Source organism: Silene latifolia, chromosome 8 (genome assembly GCF_048544455.1).
Source record: "Silene latifolia isolate original U9 population chromosome 8, ASM4854445v1, whole genome shotgun sequence".
NCBI lineage: Eukaryota > Viridiplantae > Streptophyta > Magnoliopsida > Caryophyllales > Caryophyllaceae > Silene > Silene latifolia.
In genome coordinates this window covers 24320025-24344750 of record NC_133533.1, presented here as the reverse complement: position 1 = coordinate 24344750, position 24726 = coordinate 24320025, and the positions used below count along the sequence as shown (strand labels likewise).

The window sequence follows — 24726 nt, the reverse complement described above, 5'->3', positions numbered from 1 at the left end:
TCTATAATCCATAACTGTGGACACCACTGGTTTTTTAGGAATTAGAGCCAGCATTGTGGTATTAGCCTGTTTGGGCATGACACCTTTCCTAAAGAAATCCTTCACAGCAGCACAGAATTCACCCTGAATAATACTCCAATTACTTTTAAAGAATTGGACAGAAAATCCATCCTGACCTGGGCTCTTATTAGAATCCATAGAAAAGAGAGCAGACTTTATCTCAGCATCATCTATCACTTCACACAAGGATCTCCAGGAGGATTCAGGAACTCTGGGTCCATCCTCAAGTATCACATTGACAAACTAGTGGTGAGTTTCCTCTGCCCCAATAGCCAAGTATAGTACTCCACAAAAGCATCATTAGTATCCTGTATCCCTTCTCTAGTATTACCATTCATGTCCAGAATTTTCCCTATTATAGTTTGGTGCTTCCTGACAGCAATTCGTGAGAAAAAATGACTAGTAGGAGCATCCTTGAACTTGATATCCTGAATCTTAGCCCGTTGAAGGAGAAAACTTCTTTCAGTTTTTCTAAGAAGTAAATACCTAGCCAATAACTCCTTTTCATGCTCCAGTAGAACAGGATCCAAAGGAGAGGCCTGTAGCATTCTTTGACTCATCTCCAATTCCTTCCTAGCTACAATGACCTTCTGAGAAATACCAGTGTAATGATTCTTATGCAAAGAGACCAGATTACTCCTTACATTTTTTAATTTAGTAAAGAGCCTGAAAATATGATTGCCTTTGACAGGGAGATTCCACGCTGCAGTGACAGAATCTCTGTAATCCTTATGATCCTCCCAACAATTTAAGTAACTGAACTGCCTCCTTACTTTGTATCCATTCTTCACCTCCACCAATAAGGGGGAATGATCAGAAATGCCAGATGGAAGAACCTGAACATGAGTGATAGGAAACTGAATCAACCAGTCAGAATTAAGAAGAACTCTATCTAGCCGAGACCAAATTCTTGCTGTAGGTTCCCTTTTGTTAGTCCAAGTGTGTTCCAGACCAAAACTATGTGCATCATCAAGAGAGCAATCTAATAAGCATTGGTTGAAAGCCATAATTTCAGTAAGAAAAGGAGGATTTGGACCAATTCTTTCCTCCAGACTCCTGACAATGTTAAAATCTCCAAGAACAATCCAATTAGTGACAGTACCCGCCACACTTCTGAGCTCCTCCCATAACCTGTATCTATCTCCACCATCATTGCTACCATAAATCATAGTAACAAAGATAGTCTGGTTTGAAAAATGATGCAGAAGATGCAGATGAATAAGCTGGTCATGGAATCTAGAATTAAGAAGAGTAATTTTCCTAGAATCCAAAAACACCCAAATTCTACCATTGTAATGGTGAGAATAATTATTAAGAACTGAATAGAAAGGGAAATTCCTAATAATAGCAGCAGAATTAGTAATCTTCACTCTAGTTTCCAGAAGTCCAAACACCTCCACTTTATTCTTAACTAAATAACCCTTTATTTCCTGCTGTTTTATTGGATCATTAAGACCCCGAATATTCCAAGAAGAAATTATCATTTGCCTGGGTCTGGGGGCTCCCCATTCCACACCCTCATTTTTACTTACAGTTTTGTATTCATAAAGCAATATAATTTAGCATGTCACGCCTGATATACGAATACTCTGTCAGGCTATCTAAAATCATAGTAAATCACTCCTGGCTTGGTGCCCGTGGTTTTTTCCCTTATTCCCAGGGTTTTTCCACGTATAAAATCTTTGTGTTATTATTTATTAGTTGTTATTTCACTTAACATTACTAGTCAGGCAAGTTGTTTGAGTTAAATCACCCTACTTATAAATCCCTGACAGGATATCCTAGATCAGTGAAATCCCTGCCAAAACAATTGGCGCCCACCGTGGGGCATCTAGCTAAAAAACAATCAAAATCCATAACCTAACACCACAAAAACTTGAGAGATGGCAGGAGATAGCATTGAGCAACAACTGGCTGCCGCCAAACAATAGTTGTTGGAAATAGAACAGTTGAAACAAAAAATGGCCCAGGCTGAAGCAGAAGTTGCAAAATTGAAAGAGTCAGAATCCAGCCTAAAACTAAAGCTGAGAGAGAAAACTTCAGGATCAAAGCTGAAAGTTCAGCCTGGCACACCATTCTCTTCAATCATCAGGAATATTGATTTCTCCAATATTGGCACTCCTACTCCACCAAAGTCCAAGACAGGAGAACAAACAGACTCAGAAGAACTCCAAAATGAAGAAAACCCACCAGATCAAACCAATACAACCATTATGATGGCTATGCTCCAGGAAATCCAAAAACTCCATGACAGATTTGAGAAGATCCCACGAGTTCCTACCCCAATTGAAGAAGCAAATCCAGAGAGCTATGCTGATTCACCCTTTGTGGATGAAATAGCAAAAATAGACCTGCCAAAGAAATTTGTGGTTCCCTCAATGAGAATCTATGATGGGACCACAGATCCACAAAACCATGTTGCCTACTACAAGCAAAAGATGCTGGCAAAGATCAATTCCCGATGAACTACGTCAAGTCTGCATGTGTAAGGGATTTGGAATAACCACGAACGGACCTGCCCTGCAATGGTACATAAACCTGCCAAATGGAAGCATCAAGTCCTTTGCTGACCTGGTCAATTCTTTCAATCATCAGTTTGCCAGCAGCAAGGAACTAGAAAAGAGATCCAGTGACCTATACAGGATTAAACAAAAGCCTGGAGAATCAATCAGATCCTACATGACAAGATTCAACAAAGAAAAAGTTTCAATCCCCAGATGTGATGTTGGAACAGTTGTGGAAGCTTTCGAAAAGGGTTACCCTGACGGTGACTTCTATGACGCAATGACCATGAAACCCTGTCATACCTTTGAATATGTCCAGGCATTAGCCATAGGCTATATCAGGTTGGAAGAGGACAAAGGCTACAAGGCAGACAATGCTGACAGCAACTGTAATACTATGTATTTATGAGTCTCTGGGTACTCTATCGAGTAGGCCTTACTCTGTTGAGTAAGTGCGAGTTGCAGTTTAAAATAGTTTCTGACCTGTTGGGTACTCGATCGAGTAACGTGGATACTCGACCGAGTAAGGGGGCACTCGATCGAGTACCTTAGCTACTCGATCGAGTAGCCGCCCATTCTGGGGATGATTTCTCGGGTTTTGTTAATAATGCGATTAGAGTATATAATACTTCCATCATTGTTCTTAAAACACTTTTTAAAACCTAATCACTGTGAGAAGAGAAATCAAACTACGCCATTCGCTTTAATCGCATTGTTGGCAAATCCCGGAGCTTGGAAGGTCGGATTCTACCTTTCTTTATACCGTTGTGATCCTTGCGTCGAGGGTAAGACCTATATACCGTTTTTATAATGTTTCTTTAAAGTTGGTTAAACCCTAATTTGGGGATTTGGGGGTTTTGTTGTTTGTATGATTGGTAGTGATTATGTGCTTGTATATTAGGAGGAGGATTCGTAGAGGAAGCATTTTGATATCAGCTGTGAGATCGTCTGATTGTTGTGCTTTCCAGGTAGGGTTTCCCTACTCAGTAGTATTTACATAATGTGTGGTGATTGTGCTGTAGTTAGTGATTGTTGATTGATTCAGACGGTTGTTGATGTTGTATTGTAATTGTGATTGTTTGTCTCTAGTTCTCGAGATGCGTTCTCGGCTGAGTGGAGTCACTTGCGGGAGTGGCTTCACGCCCTAGTTTCGCCCTTCGTGGAACCCGCCACGGAAGGGGATGTGCACAATAATGGGACAAGGTTATCGCTCGGTATGATGAGCGGGGATTTGGTGGGTACGGCTGCGGTCCCCCACTGGCAGGGTTGGTCCAGTGGACAGTCGGTGACGGAGATTGATTGGAGTGGGTGATTGTGTGAGACTGCTTGAGCTGTCTTGATTACCGTACTATTGATTATATAGATTGTGTGAATAGTACCGACCCCGGTTTATTGTTTTAAAACCTGCGGTGATCCATTCGGGGATGGTGAGCAGATATTGAGCAGGTATGAGTTGAGTACTGGGATAGCTGGGATGTGCCACGGTCTGATGATAGAAGTCTTCCGTTGTAGCTTAGTAGTCTTCATAAACATTTCAGTTAGCTGATTAGACAGTTGGTTTGAGACATGTATTCGTATTTTGGTTTGGTTTTTGGATTGTAACCTTTCACTAAAGTATTTCTATTTAAACGTTGTTTCATTATTGTTTATTTGATTATCATTGCCTCGGGTAACCGAGATGGTAGCATCATTATACCTGGGTGGTCCTGGTAAGGCACTTGGAGTATGGGGGTGTTACAGCAACTCAGGATATGACAAAGTCAACAGAAAATGTTTTAACCATAGAGGAAGCAGTTCCAGGCCATCTCCTTACACATGACCTGACAGATCAGAAGTCAACTATACACATGAACAACGAGGTGACTCCTATACTTATCCACCTTTCCAAGAATATAACTTCTCCGTTGACATTGCAGGACTGATCAAAAGACTTGACCATATGGGAGACATTGTCAAGTGGCCAAAAAAGTCAGACAACCCCAACCCAAGGAAGGATACCAGCAAATGGTGTGAATTTCACATGGATATAGGGCACACAACAGAAGAATGCTTGGGACTGCGCAGATAAGTGGCTTACCTACTAAAGAAAGGATATTTGAAAGACCTGATGCCAACAAAGAACAGGGAAGATGATGGAACAAGAAGGAACACAGAAAGGCAACAACGTGACTTACCCCCTTCACCACCCATCTATGAAGTCAAGTTCATCAATGGAGGATCAGAGATTTGTGGCCTGACCAGTTCAGCTGCAAAGAAAATTGTCAGGGAGTCAAAAATGAAATCTCCTTTTAAACCTAGCAATTTACCTCAAATTACTTTTGACGACACTTGATATGCAGGGCATTCCAGACATCCACCATGACAGTCTGGTTATCACCATGCAAATAGGAACTGCACGTGTCATGAGGATCCTGGTAGATGGAGGCAGTTCAGTAAACCTGATCATGCTTGATGTCCTTAAAGCAATGAAGATTGATGAAAGCCAAATCATAAAGAAATCTAATGTCCTGGTGGGGTTCAGTGGAGAAACAAGAAACACCTTGGGGGAGATACACCTGCCCACATATGTGGAAGGAGTATCCTCATACGAAAAATTTGGAGTCTTGGACTGCCTGTCATCCTACAACGCCATATTAGGAAGACCATGGATCCACAATGTAAAGGCCATACCCTCCACTTACCACCAGTGCATCAAGATACCAACAGAATGGGGAGTAGCAACCATAAAAGGTGAACAAAAATCTGCCCAGGAATGCTATACTGAGTCACTAAAGCCTTCCAAGGCAGGTAAGTCTCTCGCCTAGCAATTACAGTACCCTGTCAGGACAACTCATGTGGCAGAAACCAAAATGGAAACTGATCAAGTGATCTTAGACCCTGAGTATCCTGACAGGCATGTACTGGTAGGATCTGATGTCCCTGATAGCATCAGACCAGAATTAGTAAGTTTTCTTAAAAGTAAATCTTCATGTTTTGCCTGGTCACATTTTGACATGACCGGTATAGATGCCAATATTATTACGCATAAACTAAATATAGATGAGTCTTATAAGCCTGTCCAGCAGAAAAGAAGAAAGTTTGCCGCTGAAAGAAATGCTATCATTAATGAAGAAGTGGACAAACTATTGGACATGGGAATGATAAGAGAAGTCATGTACCCTGACTGGCTAGCCAACGTAGTGGTGGTACAAAAGAAAAATGGCAAGTGGAGGGTTTGTGTAGATTACACGGACCTCAATAAAGCCTGCCCAAAAGACCCATTTTCACTCTCACACATAGACGCAATGGTGGATGCTACAGCAGGGCATGAACTCCTGACATTCATGGATGCCTCAAGTGGATTCAACCAAATCAAGATGCACCCATCTGATCAGGAACATACTGCATTTATCACAGAAAGAGGCATATACTGCTACACAGCAATGCCCTTTGGCCTAAAAAATGCAGGGGTAACATACCAACGCCTGGTCAATACAATGTTCAAAGACCAAATAGGAGACACAATGGAAGTCTATATTGATGACATGGTAGTCAAATCAAAGAAGGCTGAAGATCACGTCAGGGACTTGGAGACAGCCTTTAAGATCCTGGAAAAAATTAATATGAAGCTTAACCCATCCAAATGCCATTTTGGAGTCTCTTCAGGCAAATTCCTAGGTTACATGGTGACCAAAAGAGGAATAGAAGCCAGCCCAGAACAAATAAAAGCCATACTAGAACTGGAATCTCCCAAGTCAGTCAAGGATATTCAAAAACTGACAGGACGAGTTGCAGCCCAAAATAGATTCATTTCCAGATCATCAGTAAGGTGCAAGGCATTCTATGATCTACTCAGAAAGAACAAGGCATTCAAATGGTTGCCTGAACACGAGACAGCCTTCCAGGAGCTCAAAACATACTTGACTACACCTCCACTACTTGCCAAACCAGACAGAGGAGAACCCCTGACGGTCTACCTATCTGTCACAGAAACAGCAGTAAGTGGAGTCCTGACCAAAGAAATTGATAGCCAACAGCATCCAGTCTACTATGTAAGTAAGAGTCTTCTAGACGCAGAAACCAGGTATGGCCTACTTGAAAAATATGTACTTGCTTTAGTAATGTCCTGCACTAAACTTTGACCTTATTTTGAGAGTCACCCAATTATTGTAAGAACCAACCTGCCTATCAAATCTGTCCTGAGAAAGCCTGAGTTGTCAGGCAGAATGGCAAAATGGTCAGTACAAATTAGCACCTATGATATAACCTTTGAACCCAGGACGGCAATTAAGTCTCAGGCATTATCAGACTTCGTGGCTGAATTCAGTCCTACCCTAGAACCAGACCTCATAAAAGAGGTCTATCACCTTGACACCCATAAGACAGACCAGGAATGGACTCTCCATGTAGATGGGTCAACAAATATGAAAGGCACTGGCCTAGGACTAGTCCTAAAATCACCACAGGGAGACCTAATTGCACAGGCTATTAGTTGTGAATTCAAAGCCACGAATAATGAAGCTGAATATGAAGCCCTGATTGCTGGACTTAAGGTATGTATAGAACTCGGTGTAGCAAACCTCAAGGTAAAAACTGACTCTCTCTTAATTTCCAACCAAGTCAAAGGAATATATGCAACAAAGGATTCAAAAATGATGCTCGATTTAGAATATGTCAAAAACCTTTGCAAAAAATTCAAAACCTTTGACATTGACCAAATACCAAGGGACTTAAATACCCAGGCGGATGCCCTAGCCAGCCTGGGATCAAACTTCAGCCCTGCTGTGTTTGATAAAATACCCATCATCCACCTATTGGAACCAACCATAGAAAGGCCTGATCAAATTTGTCCCATCCAGGAAGACACAACCTCCTGGACCAAACCCTACTATGATTGGTTCTTACAGGGGATACTCCCTAAAGATAAAAGTGAAGCAAGGGCCCTGAAAATCAAAGCATCCACTTATACCATTATAAATAACACGTTGTTTAAAAAGTCTCAGGCTAGACCTTACCTACGTTGCCTGGAACCAAATGAAGCCAGGCAGGTCATAGAAGATATATATAATGGATACTGTGGAAATCATAAAGGTGGCAGAAGTCTGGCAAGCAAAGTCCTTAGGACAGGCTATTTTTGGCCAACCCTGAGAGCTGACTGTATAGCATATAGCTCCAAATGTGAAGCCTACCAAATCCACTCCCCTTATATCCACCAACCATCAGAGCTACTACATTCCATCTCAGCCCCCTGGCCATTCATAAAATGGGGCATGGACATAGTAGGCAAATTACCTCAAGCGCCTGGACAAAAAGTTTTCATCCTAGCAATGACTGACTACTTTTCCAAATGGATAGAGGCAGACTCTTACAGGCAAGTCAAAGAAAAGGATGTCATATCATTCATCAAAAGGAATATCATATGCAGATATGGAATACCTTCAGAAATAGTCTGTGACAACGGTACACAATTTGTGGGAAAGAGAACAGCAAACTTCTGTGCACAATGGAATATCAACCTAGTTACATCTACATCAGACTACCCAAAAGCCAATGGCCAGGCAAAATCAAGCAACAAAGTAGTAATCAGCTGCCTGAAGAAAAAGCTGAAAAGGAGAAAAGGAAGATGGGCAAAAGAGCTCCTCTTAGTCCTGTGGGCTGACAGGACCACACCCAAAACAGCCACAGGCAAGACACCATATTCCCTGGTCTATGGCTGTGAAGCAGTAATACCAACATAAATTCATGAGCCAACTACCAGAAGCAGCTTGAACACCATAGAAGAAAACAGGCCCCTATTGCAAGATAACCTGCTCCTAACAGAAGAACTAAGGGATGCAGCCAAAGTCAGGATAGCCGCCTACCAACAGGCAGTAGCCAGAAGTTACAACAAAAATGTCAACATCAGAGTATTAAAAGAGGGAGACCTAGTCCTAAGGAAAGTCTTCCCCAATACTAGAGAAAAAAACGCAGGCAAATTGGCCTCTACATGGGAAGGACCGTACCTAATTGATTCAATAGTATGACAAGGAGCTTACAGGCTACAAACTTTGGAAGGAGAAATGATCCCCAGATCCTGGAACATTTTCCACTTGAAACTATTTCATATTTGAGAAGCAGGTAAAACTACCTACTCTATATACATGTCAATAGAACTTCCTGCTATGTGCTAAAAACTCTTTTTTGTTATTCTTACCTTTGTCTAAAACTTTATTTCAATCCTGAAAACTTGTTTTACGCCTTCTTTTCACTAGTTATATGCTACATTTTAGACTTAAACAAATGTTCAGGATTGAGGGCCACTCCACCCAACCTGAATAGCTTTTGTAAAAATGCTCTACAATTTGGCACCTGCCTGCCTGACCTAAAAACTAAACTGAGCTCAGTACATAAAAAGGCAAATACAATGGTGGAATAGACCAGAGTGCTTGTCAAAATAAGCCTTCCTGACAGGCTGAGGGCCATAAGCCCTCCTGACCGGCAACTACCCTCATTTTAAAGCCCTCCTGACAGGCAAGCAGAGCCACCATTCCCCATAAACACAGGAATTGGGGCCATAAGCCCTCCTGACAGGCATTACTCTAACAGAAAAATGCTACATGAATGTACAGGCACAAATTTTGTCAAGCACAGCAAGAAAATCAAGAGAAGAAAGGATATATATATTAATACCTACCCAGGAATATACCCTTCCCAGGCAGAAAGAACAACTGTTTACCCAGGAAATACCCAAAAACCAACAAAAACAAGTTCTAAACTGTTTGCTCAGGGAACATCCCCCCTTGAATAGGCCAAAACGACACAAAATTCCACAAAATAAATAAAAAACAAACTAGCCCGCCTTGGAAGCTGTAGCAGAGCCAATTCCCTCATCAGCAGCCTCCTCTTCTTCATCTCCCTCCCTTTCAGCATCATTATTCTTTCCTTTGGATGGTGGAGAATCCACTTCCTCGTCAGCATGTAATTTACAAAGCTCAGGATAAGTGGTATTGAGATCAGCCAACTCCTGATCAAGATTTCAAAAAGGCCTGACTTCAACAGGCTCCTTCATGGCATCCACACGACCCTTGCCAAAGAAATACAGTGCAGCATCTTTGTACCTGGCCTGAACCTCATCCCTCTCTACAGCCAATTCTTCATTCACCTTTAACTGCTCTTGCATAGCCTGCTTTTCAGCCTTCAATTCCTCCTGGGCAATATCAAACTTGGCCTGAAGAGCTTTCAGAGCATCATGAGCAGATTTCAGCTTAGAAGACTCTACCACCAACCGAGTCTTCCCTGCCTCATTATCCTCCTTTAAAGAATGATTCTCAGCCTTAGACACCTCCAACTCAGCCTTAAACTTTTCAGCATCTTTTTTCAAGATTTGTACCTCCCAGTCCAGGGTATTTTTTAGGCTGTGGACTGATTCCAGTTGACAGGCGCTCCTCAGCATATCATTGACATTCTAAACAAAGAAAAAATAAAAAAAATGCCTATCTGAGCCACAAAAAAAGAAAAAATATCCGTAATAAACAAGCCAAAAACAAGGAATGTATACCTCCTGAAGCATGGTAATCAGGTTGGAAGCATAGTCCCTGGAACGGTACATAGCAGCCAAAGTACGGGTAGAAGCATCCTCTGCCTGATACTTGAAGTAGGGATCATCAACCACAAAAGCCTGAGCCTGAATTTGTTCCTTGGCAAACTGGACCTCATCCATACGAGCCCTAACCCCCCTGACCTCGTGAACCCCTCCCACGAAGACTCATCCAATCTTTTCCTCTTCTCGGGACGGTCACTCTCATCCACAACCTTCTCGAGCGATGCCAATCGAACCCCCGCACGGGTTCCCCGAATTTGAACAAGACTATCACTTCCCGTAGCCTCACCGCTCTTTGACTTCTCCTCTGTAATTTGAGAGACCCCCGCCTTCACCAGAGACAGGACCAAAGCTAGCAATTCTGGCGAAGCCACTGGTAGGCGCACGACGAGTTTCTAAATCAGCAATATAAACACGTGTCCAATACAAGAAACAGAATGACAAAACAAAGCAAAAGAACTTACTCCCTAACGAAGACGCCCCTGGAACCTTAGTGCTCTTCACTGGCTTATATGTACTCAACTTAGCCTTCTTAAAACGAGGCATGGAAGCTTGCCCCCAGACAGGCGACCACGCCCTCTCCTCTTCGTGCAATGCCATAAACGCTGCTATCCCATTCACCGCCCCTCGGCATCAGGATCATTCACCCAATCATTTACTACAAGAAGGCATGGACAAAGTAAGTAAACTCTCCAAAACATATTATTACCAAACCAAAAATAATGCAGGAAAGAAAATTACCTTCTTCAACAGCTGGGTAATTAAGATAGTCCAGGTCAGGGGCAATTGAATCAGCCTTGATAAATATATAGGTTTGAGCCCATCCTTTATCATCCCCTGAATCAAAGTTGGTAATCAGGTGAGCCATCTTTGACCTGACTCAAAAATTAAACCTTCCAGTGGAATGACTCTTCAGATGATAAACATTCTTGAAGTCATCCAGGGTAATAACCAACTTATGCTTAGAACACAAATGCTCAACAGAATGGACAATTTTCCAGACCATTGGCATGAGTTGAAACGGGGGAACCCTGATAGCCCTAATCACCTCAGTCTTGAAAGGAGAAAGGGGAAGCTGACAGCCACCCCTGAACGCCCACTCAAAGATACAGAACCAACCTGGACTACTTCAATTAGCCATGACCGGACCGCTCTCAAGAATCCAAACCTCAGCCCCATGAGGAATAAGGCCCCTGCCCTTTATATAATGCTCAAAAGCTGGTTTTAGTTGGTTGGCTTCATGAAAAGAAGCCGCCAAAGCCCTAATAGGAGTATATTCAACCCCCTTATAAGACATGGACAGAATCTCTGGGGCAGCAACAACCTCCACCACATCATCCTCAGGGATGATATCAGGGACCTTCTCAACCTCGGCAGAAACCATTTCAACTTCAACAGGAACTTCTTCAGCCTCAGCAGGAGCTTTGGAAGTTGTTGTCCTTCTCCTACCACCAGCCATATCTTATTTTTCTGAAAAATGAATTTTTGCAAAGAGAGATTTTTTTAGAAAGAGAAAGAAGAAAATTGGAGATTGGAATGTGAAGACAAACACGACAAAGACAGGATATTTATAGCCGCAAATCTAAAACGGCTAGAAAAGCAAGTGGTAGAGACTAATCATGACTCTCCTAGGGTTTTGTGAACCTACCCTATTTATGGCAAGTAACTGTTACAAGAAGTTGAATCAAACACTAATTCTAATCCGATAAAGAATCCCTGCACAAATCCTTCACCTGGCCCAAATTTTTATCTCTTTATTCCTGGCCAGACCCAATAATGGAATAAGCAGACAAGGGGCAATTGTTGGGCCCAAAATTATCCTGCCTGACCTGACATAGGTCAGGCAACAACCAAAGCCGAGTTCCAAGCAAAAGACATCTGAAACCAGACATTGATCAAGTATAGACAGGCACCAAACAGGAGTTGATGAAAGACAGGCAAAAGATAACCAGTAGCCTGAAAGGGAAAAGCACCAGGCTATTGCAGGCGACAAACAGGCAGTTTATATATATTCCCTACAAAAAAGGAAGACCAATTCAAGAAAGAAACGATATAGGAAGCAGTCAAAGCAACAGCCAAATAAGATGACAACCACCTCCGGGTAAATAGGGCACAAGCCCTATCTACCAGGAAACCCTAAACGAAAGAAGAGGAGGCTAGAAGAATAAGTATAAATAGAAGAGAAGATGAAATGAGAAGATTCATTCGGCACACCCTCATTTTTACTTACAGTTTTGTATTCATAAAGCAATATAATTTAGCCTGTCACGCCTGATATACGAATACTCTGTCAGGCTATCTAAAATCATAGTAACAATCACTCCTGGCTTGGTGCCCGTGGTTTTTTCCCTTATTCCCAAGGTTTTTCCACGTATAAAATCTTTGTGTCATTATTTATTAGTTGTTATTTCACTTAACATTACTAGTCAGGCAAGTTGTTTGAGTTAGATCACCCTACTTATAAATCCCTGACAGGATATCCTAGATCAGTGAAATCCCTGCCAAAACAATTGGCGCCCACCGTGGGGCATCTAGCTAAAAAACAATCAAAATCCATAACCTAACACCACAAAAACTTGAGAGATGGCAGGAGATAGCATTGAGCAACAATCGGTCACGCCAAACAACATTGTTGGAAATAGAACAGTTGAAACAAAAAATGGCCCAGTGAAGCGAAGTTGCAAAATTGAAAGAGTCGAAATCCACCTAAAACTAAAGTGGGAGAGAAAACTTCAGGATCAAAGCCGAAAGTTCACTGCACACCATTCTCCTCAATCATCGGGAATATTGATTTCTCCAATATTGGCACTCCTACTCCACCAAAGTCCAAGACAGGAGAACAAACAGACTCAGAAGAACTCCAAAATGAAGAAAACCCACCGGATCAAACCAATACAGCCATTATGATGGCTATGCTCCAGGAAATCCAAAAACTCCATGACAGATTTGAGAAGATCCCACGAGTTCCTACCCCAATTGAAGAAGCAAATCCAGAGAGCTATGCTGATTCACCCTTTATGGATGAAATAGCAAAAATAGACCTGCCAAAGAAATTTGTGGTTCCCTCAATGAGAATCTATGATGGGACCACAGATCCACAAAACCATGTTGCCTACTACAAGCAAAGGATGCTTTGGCAACATCAATTCCCATGAACTACGTCAAGTCTGCATGTGTAAGGGATTTGGAACAACCACGAACGGACACCTGCCCTACAATGGTACATAAACTGCCAAATGGAAGCATCAAGTCCTTTGCTTTGACACTGGTCAATTCTTTCAATCATCGGTTTGCAGAGCAGGAACTAGAAAAGAGATCCAGTGACCTATACAGATTAAACAAAAGCCTGGAGAATCAATCGATCCTACATGACAAGATTCAACAAAGAAAAAGTTTCGGTCCCCGGATGTGATGTTGGAGCAGTGTGGAAGCTTTCGAGCAAGGGTTACCCACGGACGGTGACTTCTATGACGCAATGACCATGAAACCCTGTCATACCTTTGAAGATGTCCAGGCATTAGCCATAGGCTATATCAGGTTGGAAGAGGACAAAGGCTACAAGGCAGACAATGCTGACAGCAACTGTAATACTACGTATTTATGAGTCTCTGGGTACTCTATCGAGTAGGCCTTACTCTGTTGAGTAAGGGCGAGTTGCAGTTTAAAATAGTTTCTGACCTGTTGGGTACTCGATCGAGTAACGTGGATACTCGACCGAGTAAGGGGGCACTCGATCGAGTAACGTGGATACTCGACCGAGTAAGGGGGCACTCGATCGAGTACCTTAGCTACTCGATCGAGTAGCCGGTTTACGGGGGATGATTTCTCGGGTTTTGTTAATAATGCGATTAGAGTATATAATACTTCCGTCATTGTTCTTAAAACACTTTTTAAAACCTAATCACTGTGAGAAGAGAAATCAAACTACGTCATTCGCTTTAATCGCATTGTTGGCAAATCCCGGAGCTTGGAAGGTCGGATTCTACCTTTCTTTATACCGTTGTGATCCTTGCGTCGAGGGTAAGACCTATATACCGTTTTTATAATGTTTCTTTAAAGTTGGTGAAACCCTAATTTGGGGATTTGAGGGTTTTGTTGTTTGTATGATTGGTAGTGATTATGTGCTTGTATATTAGGAGGAGGATTCGTAGAGGAAGCATTTTGATATCAGCTGTGAGATCGTCTGATTGTTGTGCTTTCCAGGTAGGGTTTCCCTACTCAGTAGTATTTACATAATGTGTGGTGATTGTGCTGTAGTTAATGATTGTTGATTGATTCAGACGGTTGTTGATGTTGTATTGTAATTGTGATTGTTTGTCTCTGGTTCTCGAGATGCGTTCTCGGCTGAGTGGAGTCACTTGCGGGAGTGGCTTCACGCCCTAGTTTCGCCCTTCGTGGAACCCGCCACGGAAGGGGATGTGCACAATAATGGGACAAGGTTATCGCTCGGTACGATGAGCGGGGATTTGGTGGGTACGGCTGCGGTCCCCCACTGGCAGGGTTGGTCCAGTGGACAGTCGGTGACAGAGATTGATTGGAGTGGGTGATTGTGTGAGACTGCTTGAGCTGTCTTGATTACCGTACTATTGATTATATAGATTGTGTGAATAGTACCGACCCCGGTTTATTGTTTTAAAACCTGCGGTGATCCATTCGGGGATGGTGAGCAGATATTGAGCAGGTATGAGTTGAGTACTGGGTATTGAATTATGGGTATTGAATTCTTTTATTGGCTTTCTTCCCCATCTAGCACATCCTCTTCATCTTTTTTTTTTTTAGAAATTTCTTGATTTCTACTGTTGGTCCGAAAATTATCCTGCCTGACCTGACATAGGTCAGGCAACAACCAAAGCCGAGTTCCAAGCAAAAGACATCTGAAACCAGACATTGATCAAGTATAGACAGGCACCAAACATGAGTTGATGAAAGACAGGCAAAAGATAACCAGTAGCCTGAAAGGGAAAAGCACCAGGCTATTGCAGGCGACAAACAGGCAGTTTATATATATTCCCTACAAAAAAGGAAGACCAATTCAAGAAAGAAAAGATATAGGAAGCAGTCAAAGCAACGGCCAAATAAAATGACAACCACCTCCGGGTAAATAGGGCACAAGCCCTATCTACCAGGAAACCCTAAACGAAAGAAGAGGAGGCTAGAAGAATAAGTATAAATAGAAGAGAAGATGAAATGAGAAGATTCATTCGGCACACCCTCATTTTTACTTACAGTTTTGTATTCATAAAGCAATATAATTTAGCCTGTCACGCCTGATATACGAATACTCTGTCAGGCTATCTAAAATCATAGTAACAATCACTCCTGGCTTTATGCCCGTGGTTTTTTCCCTTATTCCCAGGGTTTTTCCACGTATAAAATCTTTGTGTCATTATTTATTAGTTGTTATTTCACTTAACATTACTAGTCAGGCAAGTTGTTTGAGTTAGATCACCCTACTTATAAATCCCTGGCAGGATATCCTAGATCAGTGATATCCCTGCCAAAACATCTACCTCTCTAAGATTTGACTCTTTTACTCTCCAATTTAGCACGGGAGAGCTTTCTTAAGTCATAATATCTTAAGAATGATGGTGTAAATCAAGAATTTTAAGAGAATTTTTTTTAGATCTAGTATCATTTGATTAATTAAAGCAAAACAGTAATAGTAGCTATTTTTCTTAATTCTGTCTTCCATTTTTGTAAGTCTTGAATCTTTGGATCTGGGTTTGTTCAAAGGTCCAAATCGACCGTCCCAGTTCTGACCGGAGACTGGACATGATTTTGGTGAGCCCAGTAAACAAAAGTACTTATCAGTAAGTTAGTAATTTCAAGGTATTGCTAGTACTTATCAGATTCAATATTGGGATATGTAGACTTGCCTTTTTCCGTCTTCAAAGTTGATTTTTTTTTCTCTTTTGGGTTTTTGAAGAGTTAGACTTTCTTTGTGAGAGTCTTCTGTTTGCCTTCATTTTTCTTGGTCTTATTATGTTTTTCTGTGGTATTTTGAAAGTTTTTTTTACTTTCGTTTACCGTTCACATCCGAGAGGATGCTATCTGTTGATTTCGATTAACCAAATATCTTTACCTTATCAAAAAAAAAAAGGAGTAGAGGTGGCCAACATGGTAGTCGTTGTGTTCTCCTGGCTTGGTCACTTGGTCATCAAGTTCCAATACCCCTAACAACCTATTTATCCCCGACTTGGTAGAGGTCGAGCTTTCCCATCCCGGACCTTCCTTAACCTATCCAAAGACCGTTAAAAAACATTGCAGACCGACACGCCCTCTCCCGGGTCATGTGCATGGTCAGGTGAACGTAACCAACCTTGACCTGACCTAGGTTGCCCGACGAACCCCAAAGGACTCGTGGCCATCTCTACCCGAGCATAATAATGGCCATATCAATGAAATCACTCATCAATTTTCCAATATTTGCTCGTCCACCGTTTACACCCGTTTTTCTTTAATTTTGTAGTCTCATCAAAAGCGCTAAATCATTTCCAGTACATTAGCGTAAAATCGCTCAATCCAGCCTAGAGGTGGTCACAAGTTAAGCTTGGACCAAGCAAGACGGGCTCAATGGCTAACCGTGCTGAGCCAATCTGAACCTAAAACGACTCATGGAAAAGGAAAAACCGGGCCGAGTTGGCTCTACTTATCCCGGGCTCGTGAAGAGGATTTGGGCAAGCTAAGCATAAGGTTTGGACTTTTTATTTTCAAAAGTCATGGACGATTTTGGCCAAGCTAAGCCGATGAGAACTAAACTTAAACAATTAGTCATGTTCATAATTGTTGTGAGTTACAACGTGAGTTACAATGAAGGGCTGGTATACACTTTTTATTTTCAAAGTCACGTACGAGTCAAAGGGAGGTGGCTTGATGGCTGGGCCTAGCTGACCCGCTAGTAGCCACCTCTAATCCAGCCAATACGAAAATAATATTCCGTATTTGTTAAAGAATGTTATTTTCATCTCATTTATTTGTTTATCATTTATATCATTGTGATGAGCATTTTATTTGTATACAAATGATTGGAAAGAAGGAAGTAGTTAGCATTCCGTAGTCATATATATTTCGTACTAGTTTAATACTCCCTCCACTTTTTTTTGTTCACCCCATTTCTTTCTACACGCATATTAAGAAAAATTATTAAAGAATGAAAAAGTAATAAAAGAGTTGTAAGTGAGGTGAAAAGAATGATTAAAGAATGAAAAAGGTAGTCCAAATAAGGAAAGAAAAGAAATGGGATGAAAATAGATAATTTGCCAAAAAAGGGAAATGGGGTGAAAATAGGAAAGTGGAGGGAGTATTTTTCAAATTCTGACCCTTATTCGCGCGGCTGCATATTGATCCCTCGGAACGAACAAAAAGATGAACATCGCATCAATTTACCCCAAATCATCCAAATTCCTTCGATTACTCAAACCCTATACTAAACTCCATTCTTCATTCCTTCACTTAGCCACAGAAAAACCTAATAATCATTTCCCTTCATCCATAACCCAAATTATCGACTTCCTCAAATCCAACGACAAACAAACTTGGAGCACAAATGACCAACTTTCTCAATCAATTTCCTCTCTTTCATCTGATAATTTCCTCCAACTTGTGCGTAGTTTGGATTCATATTCAATTGGGTTTGATTTTATTGAACATCTTCGATCAATGCCGAAAAACCCAGATGAAAAGTCGCTGTCTTTTGCATTCCAAGCTGTTTTTGAGCTTGCGAGTCGTGAAACCGGTGGCGATAACAAGGTTTTAGAGGTGTATGAAAAGGCTATGGAATGGGGAGTTAGTTTGAGTGTTAATTCTGTGACCCATTTAATGAGGTGTTTGAGTCGATACGGAATGGTTGATAAATTGATGATGATTTACGCTGAATTGGAACCCCAGATGAGGAATGTGCATGTTTGTAATGTGATGATTGATGGGTTGGTGCGAAATCAGCGATTGGATGATGCACTCCAAGTGCTTGATGAAATGCTTGAACCAAATTCGAAGGTTTTGCCGGATGGGAATACTATGGAGATTGTGTTTTCAGCGTTGTTTCGTGGTAAGGAGTGTGGGAGGTGTGTGAGTGAGAAGGAGAATTTGGAGATGGTGGCGAAGTTTGGTAGGCGTGGGTTGTTTTTTGATTCGATTAGTCTGACAAAATGGATTTCTAGGTTGTGTAAGATGAGGAGGATTAATACTGCTTGGGGTATGCTAAAAACTGTTATGGAGTTGGGTGGTCCGGTTGAAGTGCCGTCATGCAATGCCTTGTTGACGGGTTTGAATAAAGCTCGTGAATTCGACAAGATGAATTGTTTGATGAAAGAGATGCAAGAGAAAGGTATACATCCTAATATTGTGACTTTAGGGATTAGTATCAATCATCTTTGTAAGTCGATGAGAGTGGATAAAGCAATGGATTTGTTCGAGAAGATAAGACGGGGAGAGATAAATGCTGATATTAAGCCTGATGTAGTAATCTACAATAATCTTATTGATGGACTGTGTAAGGTGGGTCGTATTGAAGAAGGATTAGCGATGATGAGAAGGATGAGATCAGAAAGTGAGTGCTCTCCTGGAACGATTACATTTAATTGTTTGATTGATAGGTTTTGTAAGGAAGGGGAGATTGATAGGGCTCTCGAATTGTTCGAAGAAATGGCCAAGGAAGAAGTGGAACCTAGTATCGTCACAGTGAACATTTTGGTTAGCGGTTTTTGTAGACATGGAAGAGCTGGTGATGCACTTGAGTTCTATCGTAAAATGCAAGAAGAAGGGCTTGATGGGAATGCAAAAACATACACGACTCTAATTAGTGGCTTTTGTGGTGTGAATAATGTCCGTGAAGCAATGGAGTTGTTAGCTGAAATGAAAGGGCAATGCTCACCTGATGCCATTGTTTACTATACCTTGATTTCCGGCCTCTCTCGAGCTGGTCTCATGAATGAAGTCGAAACAATTCTATTGGAGATGAAAAGTGCTGGATTTTTTCCCGACATTGGTTGCTATAATGTGATGATCAATGGGTTCTGCCAGACTAATCAGGTAGATAAAGCTCATCAGTTATTGAAAGATATGGAGACTGATGGAATTAAGCCTGATAGTATCACTTACAATACTCTGATCTCGTATTTCAGCAAGATTGGCGATCTGAAAACTTCGAGTACTATACTTAGACAGATGATAAAAGAGAACATTGTTCCTACTGTTGTCACTTATGGAATACTCATTCATTCCTTTTGTTCGAGAGGAGAGCTTAACGAAGCCATGAAGATATTCAGGGAAGCTAAGTGCTTTAGAACAACTACTCCTAATACTGTGATATATAATACTTTAATACACTGTCATTGCCAAAACAATATGGTAGAGGACGCTCTATTACTCCTTGATGATATGCTAGGCAAGGGTGTGAAGCCGAACGCCAATACTTTCAATGCTTTATTTAAAGCCTTGCGTGAGAAGAATCGTCTAGAAAAGGCTTTTGAGCTAATGGACAGAATGACTGAACAGGGTTGTAGCCCTGACAATATAACTTTGAAAGTGCTCACACAATGGCTCTCCGGAGTTGGTGAAACTGAAAAATTGAGACGGTTTGTGGAAGGGGACAATGCTTCTTCTTCAGGCCAGGAAAGTTAGACAAAGCGCAATAGTGAAGCTAGAAAATAAGAGCTTGGGAGGCCAGAAGAGTAATGTCCGATAATGTTTTTTTTGTTGGGGGTGGGGAGAGGGGACATTTCCTTTGCTAGCTGCACGATGTAGTTATTCCAAGCCAAGGGGACGTGGCCCTTGCTGGGCTTTATCTCTGCCACTGACAGGTCCCTCGGTCTCAATATTTCATTTTTATCATACCTTTTCCACAAAATCAATGTGGTTCAAGCATTAGCGAAATCAAATGGGAAAGATGCTGGGTTATAGCTATGTAGTTGTGAGTTCTCCTTTTTGGGCTTCTTAAATTTATTTAATTTTAGTTGAATTTACCCGATAATTGAAAGTTGTATTGCTTATCGACAGTAGGTTAGCCATAAAATTTGCAGATATAAGGAGTAGAACTATTATCTGCAATTGTTATATGATGCTGTAGACTGTAGTGGAAACCTCTCATTCTGTATGATAGCAATGCAATGGTTAAAAATCAAGGTTTCATTGTGCGTGCTTCAATATTTTTGTCCTAAAATTATGCAACTCAAAATATTTCTGTGGTTTGATAAATTTCACGTCACGCTTACAGTATCTGACTGTAGCAAAATCAGTCACAGGAATGACATGCGTATATGAATACAACCAAACCATTTAATGTTGTTTTGCTCGTCAAGTAACGGGTTTAATGACTTGGTTGCATGCATACAATCATATCACGCCAGATTCGGCAGTGAACGACTGATGTTGGACGTATGTTCACTTTGCAGCTAGCGTTCATGCTCTTTTGTGCTTTACAGGACTTGAAGTCTCATGAAGTTAACACCTTTTTCAGCTTCATTGCTATTCCACACATTCTTGTCACAAGAATCCTGTTTGTCTAAAGGTCGTGAAAGAAGCTCTTTGGCAATGTTATTCAAGGCCGTTCATCTCTCAAGACAGTTTCCTAGTTGATTGGGCATCCCATATGCAGGTAAATTTCCATGTTTTAACCTCAGTTTGCTCAGACATGTTTTTTTCAATTAATCCTTTATTGCGCGGCTTTATTAGCATTCTTAATAACTTGGGTTCCTCACCACAAAAAAAAAAAAAAAAAAATAACTTGGGTTTTGCTTTTATAATATACTCGTACTCCTAATGTTGATTTATTTTTTTCGGGCGTCGGGATTCAAACTTGAGGCCTAATGTCCAGTACCTCTGTTTTAACCACTTGAGTATTACATCATCTTTATTCCTAATATTTATGGTGACGGGTAGATTATTTTTGCATTCGCATTTTTAGAACACTTGTTTTTAAATTTTTTTTTTTTTTTGTGTAAAATGAGTATCACTGATTCACTATACTCTCATAAGGCAACACAAAAAGGAACTGTGGGCCTTATGGCCTTGTGGGAGTGGTAAAGTTTCTTCCCGATATTCATGATTGGAGGGAACTATTGTGAAATATGGGTAGTTTCCCCTTCAAGTAGTATATGCTCTAAGAAATAAGAATAGACTACCAGTTCTGCAGTAGTGTAGTAGACTGTAGATCTTAGTTCATTGCTGTCCTTTGTGCCCCTACCAATTTTATTCTCATAGTCTAATAACCAGAAAAAAATATATTCTCCCCTCAAAATGAATAGTTGGTCTCTTTTAGACCGTTATATCCATCTTAAGTGTAAAATGGGTCAAATATTTACCCAGTATGCAGATGGGATAAGAGTTTGCAAAATGAAAAGGGCAGAAAGTTGAGATGATTATTTAAACAAACACAAATTACTCTTTAAGTCGATATTAACTAAATTAGCTATAGCGTCAAATTACAAAGTATTCCGTAGTTATGACATGACATGACGTGAGATTAAAATCCGTTTTCACCAACAATATTTGAATCCTCTTATACACCAAAAAGACGGAAAATGATTCCATCCCATTACCCCAAAACAAGCATAAAATTAACTATGTTCGATAATCACTTTGTATAGACAAAGACAAAAAAACAATTTGATAATGAAAATTATAATATATACAGAAGTATTAATTTGTTTCCCTTTTCCAAATAATGCCATGAATTAGCTTTACCTATATTATTGCTAAATAATACAGTACTTCGTACATTACTTCGTACATTACTACTACGACTACTTAATATTTAATATATCGCTTTTTCGTTCTGATAATAAAAGAAAAATAATTACTCTAAGCATATGCAATCAGCCTCCCCTTTTTCCTCTACAGAGTGTTGGTTAAGATTCTACCAACAATGTCCTTGTCTTCCCATATATCTCTAACTTTTACTGTATCCTCCACTAACTTACATTTTCACAATACCCTTATGACCTTACACATGAGATTCTGATAAAATTTTGAGCATTTTTTTTCCAAAAAAAAAAGGCATAAAAAGTTTGTCAAAGTGGTGGAGCATCATGTCAATTTATTCAAAAAAGTCAACCCATTCACATTCTCCCCATCACCACCAGTCACCACCACTACAAAAAAAAAGTCAACTCCCGCTAGCGGCGGTTGTTGTGGTGGTGGTACCACCACCATCATTACCTAGCCATGAAAACTCCGACGAAGGCGAGAATTGTTCCGAAAAACAATCACTATCATCACTACCACCATCAATCTTTTCAAATCCAACATAGAAATCATCATTGAGTATCAAGTCACATAACCCTCCTATGTCATTATCCTCTTCATCCTTCACCAAGATTTCACCTTCTGTCTTCGTCTTTTCGATGCTGGTGGTAGTTGGGGCGGAGCACGTGGTCGTTACCGGCTTGTGACGAGTACTTCCGGCCAGCGAGTTGCGGTGAGTTGGAATAGGATGGTTGTGCTCAGATGTGTAGGTCACTATCAACATTTTGGGGTTAGATCTATTCCTTTCTACTTGTTTCCTGGCTAAACATCCCTTTGAGCTGCTGCATCTGTAATATCCCCTGTTTTTTTCAACAATTAAAACATATTAATCTACATGTCACAATTCATACATGCATCATGCATGTATCCAAGATAGCACAAATTCTCATTGAAGACGGGACACTATCCGTCTTAAGCTGCCAAGATATAAAACTGTGTTTCTTTTTGGGGTAGGTGGATTTCCATTAGTAGATTAATGACCTAGAACTTACTTCTTTTGTTGTTTATCCTATTAAAAGAAAGATTTAAACAATGTTCAAGATTCTTAGACAATTCTTGAAGAATTAGTGATAATGGTGAGAATTTCTTGGCTTGATAAAGTAAGGAAAGAGTAAATTTTTAATAAAATAATTTATTTATTTTCTAAAGTTTTTGAGAGAATATGCTTAATTGAATGATTAAACTCAATAATAATCTACATTTCCTGGAAATATAATACAATAATATAAATATTGACTTATTCTGGAATCAAACAAAATGAAGGAAAAAAAAACTTGGGAGATAAATTAAATAAAATGATTTAGCTGACCTTGGATGAGGAGATCCTTTAATGGGTTTTTGACCATATTTTCTCCATGCCCACATGTCAGAAGATAAACCTTCTGCTGGTACATGACACACTTTCTTCATCAAACTCTTCCTGTATTTACAACATTCAAGTCAAACCCATTAAGACGGTGGTATTGTGACAATAGGTTGCGGGTTTGAATCTCCCTTCCCAATACTCAAGTTCTGGACACACAAAAAACATTCAAGTCAAACCCATTAAGGATTTGATCATTTTAAAACATGGTTAATCCTCAAAAATCAAACTTTTTTTTGAAATATTTGAAAAATCTCACCTTTTTCTTGTTTTGTGATTTTGAGAAGTAGCACCACTTGTACTAGCTGTAGTAGTAGTAGTAATTGTAGGAGAAGATGTTCCAAATATAACTTGAGACGGTTTGACAACTGATCTTAGTTGCTGTTGTCGTTGTTGTTGATGTTGTTGTTGCGCGACAAGAATCGACGAAGACCATGAGGAAATAGGAGTATTCATAGAAGAACATGAAGGACTTTGAAAGCTACAACTACTGTTGTTGTTATTGTTGTTGTTGGTGGTGGTGGTGTAAATGTCTTGCTGCTCTTGGTTTAAAAACGACGTCGTGGGTAACGGGGTAGAAAACCCGAAGAGAACAGAACTTGAAGAGCATGCTGTAGAAGGTGTAGGTGAAAAACACAGTTGATCATGTTGAGGAAGAGTTGTAGGTGGTTGTGGTGGTGGAGGAGAGAAATAAAGATCATGCGAAGGCGAGACGGTGGTGGTGGTAGAGGTGGTGGAAGAGCAGCTACGGACGACAGCAAGGAGATCCCAATCTGGAGGAGGTTCCATTTGTTGTGGGAGGAAGAAGAGAGGAGACAAGAGGAGGATGAATGAAGGCGCTGACTTTTGGAGAGTGTAGGGGGGTAAGGATAAAATGAATGTAGAGAGAGGTTGTGTGATTTGTTTGGTTATAAAAGGGTGTGAGGAAATGATAGTGCTCTAGGATATGTTTTTTTAATGGCTTTTTTTTTTTTTTTTTTTTTTATTGAGGTTGAGAGGTGTTAAAAAAAATGAAGTATTTAGGGTCGTTTAATGAATCCATTTTTGAAATAATGGTCAAAAATAAAATATTTGGTATTTTGGGTCGGTTTTGAAAATATTTGTCAAAATGGTGTCCACGTAGGCTCGGGATTTCTGGACCTAAAACACGCCACTACCAATGGCGTGTTTATAATGAGTACGGAAAGAAATTTCATTAAAAAATGGACTAAAACAAACACGCCATTGGGAATGGCGGGTTTCGGAGGGGAAACACGCCACCCCTAATGGCGTGTCTTGTGTAATTTTTTTTTTTTTTTTTTTTTTTTTTTTAAGTTTAGTCAGTTGAGGAAAAAAATTGTTGTAAAGACACGCCACTACTAATGGCGTGTTTCCTTCACAAAACACGTCATTAGTAGTGACGTGTTTCAGGTCTAGAAATCCCGAGCCTACTTGGACACCATTTTGACAAATATTTTCAAAACCGACCCAAAACGACAAATATTTTATTTTTTACCCTT

The 24726-nt window shown here is 40.5% G+C and overlaps 3 protein-coding genes across 4 annotated transcripts; 1 reads left to right on the top strand and 2 right to left on the bottom strand.

The window, feature by feature from the left end:
• Positions 1-290: 290 nt before the first annotated feature.
• Positions 291-1544, bottom strand: LOC141594869 (uncharacterized). Its single transcript, XM_074414855.1, has one exon. It carries the CDS (start codon positions 1542-1544, stop codon positions 291-293), a length of 1254 nt encoding a protein of 417 aa, XP_074270956.1.
• A 15885-nt stretch (positions 1545-17429) lies between these two features.
• Positions 17430-20787, top strand: LOC141596582 (uncharacterized). Of its 2 annotated transcripts, XR_012522514.1 has the most exons (2): positions 17430-20032; positions 20544-20787. XR_012522514.1 is itself a non-coding variant. In XM_074416784.1 (1 exon), the coding sequence occupies exon 1, from the start codon at positions 17488-17490 to the stop codon at positions 19741-19743; it is 2256 nt and encodes a 751-aa protein (XP_074272885.1). In that variant the 5' UTR covers positions 17430-17487; the 3' UTR covers positions 19744-20265. The 2 variants fall into 2 exon arrangements, 1 of the variants encoding a protein (XP_074272885.1); XM_074416784.1 differs by lacking the exon at positions 20544-20787 and having other exon boundaries at positions 17430-20265.
• Positions 20788-21957: 1170 nt separating this feature from the next.
• Positions 21958-24158, bottom strand: LOC141596581 (uncharacterized). Its single transcript, XM_074416783.1, has 3 exons — positions 23487-24158; positions 23174-23284; positions 21958-22664 (listed from the first exon to the last, which is right to left on the bottom strand). Exons 1-3 carry the CDS (start codon positions 24014-24016, stop codon positions 22226-22228), a joined length of 1080 nt encoding a protein of 359 aa, XP_074272884.1. The 5' UTR covers positions 24017-24158; the 3' UTR covers positions 21958-22225.
• Between the last annotated feature and the right edge of the window lie 568 nt (positions 24159-24726).